Here is a 9,905-nt window from a genome sequence, read left to right on the forward strand (position 1 = left end):
GACTGGAGTTCTGTTCCATGTGTCTCTTTGACTTCCCACTGACTTCTCCTCGCCAAGCCGTTATTAGGAAACAAATCCTGGCGTTCAAACTGTTCCCAAATTTCCAAAAAAGGCAACTGCACTTCAGAGAAAAAATTAATGCCCGAGTCTCCAAGGGTTTCTTTCAGTAGGAGGGGCTTCCAGAGAAGTCCTTGCACCAGCGGTTCCATTCTCCACCTCCCGTCTGCAGCAGGACAGCAGGAAATGTGTCTCCCTTTCCCGTGATAGAGTCACAGGTCGGGTCGGTTGGGTTTTCCCACCTTTGGGAGTTTCAGTCTCTTCCACCCGAAGCTGAAGAGAACGTTGAGAGTCTCAGTTGCAGCTTTTCAGAGACACCAGCCTGCCTCGAGCAGCCTGCTCACCACAAGTGATGGGGGAAGCGCAGCAGGACCCTCCTCCTCGCCGGGAGGGAAAGGATGACTTTGGTCTCCTCCCCCCAGGCCTCCCGTGCTGAGGGCAGCAGGGCTCATCACAGCCACGGAGGTCCCTGCACGTCTTCGAAGCACATCCCACTGGCTTTTCAGGTCTTTGTTCTGAAAACCAGAAACTTCTTCAGAGTGGTTCCACGGAAAATTGATTTTGGCACAGCTAACCCAGTATCAGTCACTTCACTCCGAACCGGGGAACAACAGGCCGACTTAACAAAAGGTTTCCCAAAGTATTTCCTCCAAGGAGGACACCTGGGATGGAAGTCTCCACCCAAACTGGCCAGGTTACAAGCAGCCACCAAATAGGTACTTTGTGATGGGAAGTCCCAGGCAGCCGTGCTGTCACTGACTAGCTGGGGGACAGCGCTAGAGGAGCAGTAATGACACTCAAAAAGCCAACAGCCCGATTCCATAGAAGACATTTTATTACCAAAGAAGTTATATCAAAGTAAGAAATTGCAAAAGAGTTATAAACAACTATAAAAATACTTCTATTTATCCAAAATTAAATATGAACACTTTATTAGTTAAATGCCAATATATTATTCTCTGAAAATATTCACACATTTGAAGTCATGTTTGTCTAACACGTTATATAAAACAATTGCATATAAGAAATCACAATCTGAAGGTAAGGAACTCTAGCTCCTCCTCAGCGGCCTGGAGGGTGACCGGGGATGTGAGGCCGCTCTGCTTGGCCCAACAAACCCCCGTTCAGGCCTCTCCTTCTGTGCTTTCCCTGCTTCTGCCTCTGCCCCAGCCAGCAGAAGTGTGCTACATCGCTCACAAATCAGTTCCCCTCCAAAGGTTCTCAGAGAGTTAACCTTTTCCCCACTTTTCCAAACCCCAAGCCGTTTGCAGCCCGTTGGATGCCCAAGCTGACAGCCTCACTGCATCAGCCAAAGGGACCCAAGACCAAGGGCTCCTCTGGTACCTTGTGCCTTTGGGGCCTTGATGTGTTTTATACAGATAGAAAGAAACCAGCTCCTTTTCCACGTGTCCTTCACCTGCAGCTTCTAAGATGGTTTTATAAATTGCAGGAGACGCGAGTAGATGGCTCTCATGTGACGGTGTCACAAAGTTACTCCAAAGAGCAAGGAACTCAAAGTCGTTTCCAGAGCATGGAGGTGGGACAGAGTCTTCTGCAGCTGTTTGCCTCAAGTGCTGGGCTTTTGCTCCCACTTCTTGGACTTAGCAGCCTGGTTTAACCGTTTCTGTTCATTCCACCTCAGGAACAAGGTCCCCTAGCTCTCCATCAGGATTCCGGCAGAAAGTGTTCATACAAGCGAGCACAGTTACTCGAAGAATGCTCATAAAATGCAAAGATACCAAGTAATGCCACTTCGAAAGGAAAGAGCAGGATGCAGCTGGAATCACCTGGAAATTATTTTTTCAAATTTATTCCAGCAGGATCGAAGGCTAGATATATTTTCTTTCAGTTCACAAAATTCCTGGTTACATTTCTTTTTGGACTGTTCACCTGTTTCTGTATCTTCTCTATGATATGTGTTCACCTGCACGCACACCTGAAACAGAACAGATTGTGCTGTCAGTTGAGAAGTGCTTGTTCTTCCCACGTAGAACATCATTTAAAACAAACTGAGTCCCTTACATCTCAGTAAATAACGGAGGTACCTTCCATGGTGATGAAGGCAGCAACCTGGGCTCCTCAGGAACTGCCGTGGTGGCCCATGGCTGCAGCACCCTGACTCCTCACTCCGAGCACGGCCCCACGGCCCCCTGCCCACCCCACCGGCTGGAGGTGGCTTTAGCGTGGGCAGCTGGGACCAGCCTGTGCCACTGAGAACGTGTCCCTGGTTTAGAATGTATCCTCCGCTGTCGGAAGGACTGGCCAAACAAAGCCAATTAATTGTGAGCCAAACTCCAAAAGGTGTGGCCGCATCACATGTGGCACCTTGAGTCTGGTGGGACAAGACTGACCTGTCCCCAGGGGCTGGAGCTGTGGCCTCGTGTCTGGGATCTCACCCAGAGACAAGAAGACCATGATTCTTGTCCATAGTCAATAACTGTTCATTATTTTTACCAAATTACTTTAATTGGTCTGTAAATAAAACCGGGCATCCACGAGGCAAGGTGGGAGTTTCAGGGGTGACACTTTTTGACTTCTATGACTCAACTGGGTGCCCTGGTTTTGACTGGGAAAGAGTTAATTTTCTTTCTAGTGATTGCTGTGAGAAGAATGCCAATAAAACCTGTTGGGTTTAGTTGTTGCTAAGTGATATTGACATGACTCAAGGACTTCCTTCAGCTTCCCACAGAAGCACAGACAGCCCATGAAATGTCCCACGCCCTGGACGTCCCACTCACTACAGGAGCGGGGGCTGCCGGGGGCCATCTGTGATCACTGCTCGGGACGGTGAGGGTGACCCATGCCATTATTAGTCTTATTATTATGGAATCACGGAATTGTTGGGAGTTGGAAGGGACCTCTAGAGATCCTCTCGTCCAACTCCCCTGCCAAAGCAGGGCTGCCCAGAACACATCACTCAGGAGCATCCAGGTGGGGCTTGAAGATCTCCAGAGAAGGGGACTCCACACCCTCCCTGGGCAGCCTCTGCCAGGGCTCTGCCACCCTCACCCCAAACAAGTTCTTCCTCACATTGCAGTGGAACTTCCCATGGTCCAGCTTGTGCCCGTTGCCCCTCATCCTGTCACTGGGAACCACTGAAAAGAGTCTGGCTCCATCCTACTTCCACCCACCCTTTAGACCCTTGTCAGCATGAATAAGGTCTCCCCTCAGCCTTCTCTTCTCCAGGCTAAAGAGCCCCAGCTCTCTCAGCCTTTCCTCATCAGGGAGATGCTCCAACCCCTCCAGCATCTCTGTTGCCCTACACTGGACTCTCTCCAGCAGTTCCCTGTCTCTCTTGAACTGGGGAGCCCAGAACTGGATGCAGGATCCCAGTTGTGGCCCCACCAGTGCAGAGTAGAGGGGAGATGGATATTATTACTATTACCGTTATTTTTCCTTTTCTGTTATTTTTTCTATTAAACTGTCTTTATCTCAACTCACAAGGGTTTTTTTTCCTCCCTTTCCCCTCCTTTTTTCCCCTCCACCCTCCTTCTTGTGGGGAAGAAGAGTGGGGTGTGAGTGAGCGGCTGCGTGGTTCCACTTGCTGGTGGGGTTAAACCACGGTACTGGGACACCTTTATGGGAAGCCAAATTCATCACAGGTGGCCAAGTGAAATATAGACACCAACACCACTTTGAGGATCTGCTCCTAGTTTATAGAAGTCTCTCCATTTCAAGGGGAAAAAGAATTAGTTAAATACAGCCTTCAATCCAATTATTTAAGCTGATCATAAAGAATTCTATCCTTTGATGCCTATGGGGAGTTGATCAATAGTTTTGATGTTGATCAATAGTTTTGTGTTCCATAAATAACTTAGAAGAACACCCAGAAGGTGGCTCTTCCTTTGCTACGGCAGTGTGTAGAGCATTGCACTAGACTGGAGTGACATCAAAGAGTAGATTCTGCCAACAACTAAATATCCAAATATTTTCCTAACTAACCATTGTTGTTGAGTCTGAGATACTGCGGTTAAAACAAAGATCAGAGGGATTATGGAAAGGAGAGAAGCTCCCACTATTTGTTTGCTGAAACACACCAAAATAAATATTGATCTCAGGGTAGAACTCCAATGAGAAGTAACAACTGTGACTTTGTACACTAGAGAAGTTAAAGGCCTTCTTCACAGGAGCGTGGTCTCTGTCTTGCACCAGAGCAGTAACTGAGGTGTTTTGGGACTGACCCAGAGGGTGTGTGTCTCACGACAGACTCCCAGACCATCGTGTGACTCTGTCTTTGCACTGGGCTGGACGTCCATGACAAGAGACGCGCTGTGTGGAGCAAATCCACCCCGTGTCTGAGAGGTGGTGACTGAACCCCAGAGGTGGGGAGGGCAGTCTGTGCTGGGCAGCTCTGGGGAGTCACCACCCGCCTCCAGCAACGCGGAGCCCCTCGCCAGCACTCACCTTCTCTTTCCTCAGTCGCTCACACCTGCACTGCAGAACCTGTAAGGTCCCACAGGAGACCAACGCCGCCTTCCGCCTCAGCTCCCTGCCCAGCTTCTGCTTGTGGAAGAACCTGAGCATGTTGCAGGCCATGGTCTGTAGGGATCCTACCTCCTGCAAAGGGGCAAGGAAAACACCTCCTGAGATGCCTGTGCACCATCCATTCCTTATAGTGTTAGTCTGTCTTCTAAAAAAAAACCTCCATCATTTACCATTAGTTTCTTCTGTTTTCATAGTGCCAGTCTTTTCCAATAAAACACGAGTAATCTGACCTACCTGCCACCTCTTCAAAATAAATATAACATATCAATTTGTAGGAGTAATAATAGTGGCGTCAGGGAGAAGCCCCGGCTGTAGCGACACCAGCCGATGCAGCCAGGAAGGCAGGGCAGGGGTTTGGGAGTCAGCCCTTCCATCGAGTCATGATACAATCTGCAGCAACAGCTGACAGTTGTGCAAAAAAGAGAGAAAGTCTTTCGAGATCTGCCCCAACTATTACTTTTACAGCTCTCAGACCTGAAGTGAACAGCTCAGCTGGTCTGAGCTCCTGCAGAAAAATGAGAACAGATGCTGGGAAATTATCTTCACTTCCACTGGCAAAATAAAGTAAGTTTTCTGTATATTTTTGGATTAAAAATATAAAACAATCTTTATAGTAGGGGAAAAAAAAAGCATTTCTTATATATGGGATTGCTTAATATTTTAATTTTTAAAATATCAATTTATATGATGAGTTGTTTGATTCCAAAAAAAGAAACATGACTGAATATCATGATTTGACTATTAAAAGGTAGCATTACCCCTATAACAGTATGTTATTCAGGGACTGGACTGTACGAAGAACCCACCTGAGTTTTTATTCTCTAAAGTAAAATCTGAGAAGCTGAATTTTACCTGAGTATCATTGCAGAAAAACACTTTGCTGTTTTCTTGTTTTTTATTCTTGCAGCACCTGTCGCGATACTCTGCAGACATATTCACCTGTAAAACAGCAGGCGTGGTTAGACAGGGAAGCACTTCTCATCAGTGCAGCCAGGAGAGCTCCACTAACATCTGGAGACATCAACACTAAATCGCTCTGCACTAAATTGCACACTAAATCTGCACTAACTTGCACACTAAATCTGCACTAACTTGCACACTAAATCTGCACTAACTTGCAGGACCCCTCCTGGGGTGCAGCAGGGCTGGGGTAGTTCTGAGCTTTTCCTTGGCAAACAGGCAAAGACAGCCCCAATCCAGCTGCAGTTTCTGAAGGCACTCACAGAAACACATGGAATCACAGCAGGGCTGAGGTGGGCCAGGAGCTCTGGAGCTGAGCTGCTCCAACCCCCTGCTGAAGCAGAGCCACCCGCAGCTGCTTCCCCAGGAGCAGGCAGCTTTTGAGTATCTCCGAGGATGGAGACTCCACACCCTCCCTGGACACCCTGTGCCGGTGCTCGGTCACCCTCACAGTGACCAAGTTTTTCCTGGTGTTCAGAGGGACCCTCCTGTGTTTCAGGGTGCGCCCATTGCCCCTTGTCCTGTCACTGGGCACCACTGGGAAGAGTCCGGCTCCCTCCTCTTCATCCTCCCTTCAGGTATTTATAGACACTGATGAGATCCCCTGGAGCCTTCTCCTCTCCAGGCTGAACAGTCCCAGCCCTCAGCCTGTCCTCACAGCAGAGATGCTCCAGTCCCTTCATCACCTCCGTGGTCCTTTGCTGGACTCCTCCAGTAGTTACATATTTCTCTTGTACGGGGGAGCCCAGAACTGAACACAAATCTATTCATTTTAAACCTCCATATTCTATCAAATTACTTCATTCTTTGGCATTTTAAAGCACGCAGGAATATTTAAATCTCACAGAGACATCAAATACAATGTTTGTCAATGTTTGTCTCAGTAACTACATGCCCTAGGCACCTCAGCAGATCCTGGCAGTCACTTTGCAGATGCACTAACAGAGCATGTTCTAAGCATCACCACCACCTCCCTTTGCCTGATCATAATCCTGTATCAATGGTTTATTCTCTGGGGCTTTTTTTCCTTCTACTTTCATGCTTGTCATCAAGACGAAACCAAACCCAACTCAAAAAAATTTCTTCACTTTCTTCTTCTGCCTGTATCCAGACAACCTACTACAACCAGAAGGGCTTTAAGAAAGGCAGCTCATGATAATATTATTGGTGAAAGCCTCTGGGTAAGAATTAGAGACTGAGGGAACAAAGGGAGCCCTGTGGTTGATGTCCACCACAGGCCACCCGACCAAGGGGAGCCTATCAATGAAGCCCTCTCACTCCAGCTCCAGGACATATTGCACTCGCAGGTTCTTGTCCTGCTGGGGGATTTCAACCACCCCAATGTCTGCTGGGAAGGTCGCACGGTGAGCTGTAGGCAACCCAGGAGGTTCCTGGAGTGCACCAAGGATGACTTCTTAATAGACAGCCCCCCCAGAGGGGATGTGATACTGGGCCTGTTGGTCACCAGCACAAGAAAGCTCATGGGAGATCAGAGGCAGCCTGGGCTGCAGCGATCACACACTGTGGAGTTCTCATGGGATGTGGGTCAGGGGAAGAGTCAAGTGGGGACCCTCCATTTTAGGAAAGCAAACCCCCAGCTCTTCAGGGAGTTAGTCCATGGGACACCCCGGGAAACTGCCCCTGGGGACGAGGGAGCAGGACAGAGATGGCAGATCTTTAAGGACGCTTTCCATGGAGTGTAAGAGCTCTCAATCCCCAGGTGTCAGAGATCAGGAAAGGAAACACTTGTCTTTCTCAGAAACACAAGGACGAACTAAAGGGGCTACTTATCTGCTCTCATATGGCCACGAGTACTTCCCCCAGCTTTGGTGCCTCGCTCAGGAGAAGGTCAGTTATCTATGGAGAAGTACCTTCCTTCCTTCATACACAACATGATCAGGATGGTTTTGAAGATCAAATGGCCCTTCCCTGACCCTAAAGGTATTTTGCTTCCAGATGAGGGCTGATGGGTCTCAGTCGAGAACGGTTGGAAACCACTGGCATAATGCTCTGAAGGATCCAAAGTGTGAAGAAACACAATGGCTCCTGATGTTGCCCTTGGAAAATCACTGTGTGTCACTTGTATTTCAGGCAAACATCTAGACTTCAGACTGCAACAGAATGGTGGGTTCTCGTTTGGTGACAAACTGCCAGAAAAATCCCATTTTTGTAGAAATGCCTCTGCTAATCCAACTGTGGAAAGGGCCTTCTCCCATGAAAGTGTTCTTGACAGATTAATGTAATGGTTGATAATTCATGATGAAGAGTTGGAAGGTAGATTTTGGGCATGGATCGGTAAACTATTATGATACTTTTTTGCCAAACTGTAATAAATCTGGCTGATAAAGCCATAAGGGAGGAGATTTACAACTGTGAAAGTTAAGTGTTTCTCTGCTGCCATCTAGAAAAGTTAGTTCTTTGTTGGCAAAATGAGATCTATTAATAGGTAAAATACAAAGGCACTTTTATTCTTGGATGAATTTTGCGCCTCTGTGCGTTTGCATTCGATGGACAACATAAAACTTCAGTCAAGAAGTCTACAATTAGCAGAACAAATTACAGGTTGTCTAATGCTTTCTGCTCTTGATAAGAAGATATAAATAGAAGTAGTAATGAAATTACTTCAGAAAAGAGTGCTTTGAAGTGTAATATACGATTTAGGAGCAAATGGTAGATGTGTAGGACTACGTGGTGCAGGGGCACAAACTCCTGTGTCTCGGTGACTGCACGTGCACACAGGCAGCACCCACGGATTTCAGAGATTGCAAAAAACCTCAATTGTTGCACCCCCTCAAATAAAGCCACCATTCCAGGATAACCCGTGATTTTAAATTGGTCTCTTATCATATGTTAACATTAGAGCTTTTAATTACTACTATTTGCCATAATCTAAAAATAGCCAGCATTTTCTGAAAGCCCAAGAGCCATTACTCACCAGCTCATCGATGTCGTGGCTCAGTATATTCTCATACTTGACCCGGATCTCCGCTGTTCTATTTCCCATTGCACAACCAGATGGATTCACTGGAGACAGGACGAGGAGCAGTGGCAGAACCCGAAAGATAGATCTGAAAAAGGCTGGGTTACAACAAGAGCAGTTAAGTACATATTAAATCCCACAGAGCATACGCCACTAACAAATACATCCTGTAAGCCTTTCGAAGGGTTTAAAAGGGATCTTTGTAAAACCAAATGACTTGTTCCCCGAGGGGAGGGCTGGGATCCAGGCTGAGACACTGTCTGGGTGTCTCAATCCCTCACGCTCAGGGGTGGCTCAGCTGTGGTTAAAGCCCACGGCTCGACCAGGCAACTGGTGTCTGCTGGGGCTGGATGGATGCCCAGGCTTCCCTGCAAGCCTCAACCGGGTCTCTCACTGACCATAACTGGACCATAACTGGGCCATAACTGGACCCTAAACCGACCATAGCCCCCAGTACCTCTGTAGACAAACCAGTGTCTCAGATAGGTGTAGATATTCGAGGGTCTTAATCTGCAGCTGAATCCCATCCTAACGATCAATTTCTCATACGATAAATTCCACAAACGCCCAGGAACACAGCCTTACATCAACAGGGTGTTAAATTAAATTTTCAGGGTGACCAAATGTACAAATCCACTCTAGTGGCTGCAACACGAGGTAAGGCAGCAATACACCCTTTTCTGCAGGATTTTTGCAATCTTTTTGAGCAAATCTCGCTGCCCCTTCACTTTGTTTCTCCCTTCATCTTGCCTTGCTCAGACCCCCCCATCTTTTGTCTTTGCACGACACGGGGAAAACACAACTTCTGTGAGGATGGGCAGAGAGACAGGACCAAAATAAGAAAAGAGCCTGAAGGGGCTGAAAGGGTAACTGGGGGCTGCGGGTGACTGGCTGGATGCTGGGGATGAGGGAGACTGGGTACAGGACGGTATTGGGATTAGGAAGCCCACAGCTGGACTCTGGCCCATAGGCAGCCTGGCTGGGATCATGCTTCAATGGAAGGTTTTGGAAAAACACAAAGCTAGAAATGTAGGCTGGAGGGTTAGCAAAGATCACAGCAGCTTCCTGGACCCGTTTCTGCTCATCTCTGGAGCTCAGGAGGAGCCCCAGCCCCACGCAGAGCAGCCCTGGGCTGCAGCCAGGAGAGGCTGAGGGATGTCCTGACCCCGATGTCCTCTCCTGTCCCCCAGCCAGGGTGGGAGCACCAAGCACAGCCAGCCCAGCACCCATGGGGGGGCGTCTCCAGTAAAACCCAGCCTCAGAGAAGAACTAATAACTCTAACTAATAACTAATGACTCGGAATAACTAAGGAGAAAGCAAGGAAATCATCTTTCCTGAGCCACCCCAACCTCTGTGACGCAAGAACCCCAGTCACACCAGGCGCCATTCACAGACCCACGGTCCCTCACCACCCACCCACCA

At 48.1% G+C, this 9,905-nt stretch overlaps 1 protein-coding gene across 1 annotated transcript in view; it reads right to left on the reverse strand.

Annotated features, from left to right (window-relative positions):
- Positions 1–1,007: 1,007 nt before the first annotated feature.
- Positions 1,008–9,905, reverse strand: part of LOC106893727 (interleukin-7-like) — a 12,112-nt gene continuing 3,214 nt past the window's right edge. Inside the window, exons 2-5 of the mRNA XM_014951913.1 lie at positions 8,438–8,580; positions 5,395–5,481; positions 4,462–4,614; positions 1,008–1,993 (exon numbers count right to left, since the gene is read on the reverse strand). Coding sequence (XP_014807399.1) covers positions 1,841–1,993; positions 4,462–4,614; positions 5,395–5,481; positions 8,438–8,580 — 536 coding nt within the window. The 3' untranslated portion in view covers positions 1,008–1,840. The remainder of the gene's footprint in view (positions 1,994–4,461; positions 4,615–5,394; positions 5,482–8,437; positions 8,581–9,905) is intronic.

The sequence above is a fragment of the Calidris pugnax genome, unplaced genomic scaffold, assembly GCF_001431845.1.
Source record: "Calidris pugnax isolate Ruff unplaced genomic scaffold, ASM143184v1 scaffold61, whole genome shotgun sequence".
NCBI lineage: Eukaryota > Metazoa > Chordata > Aves > Charadriiformes > Scolopacidae > Calidris > Calidris pugnax.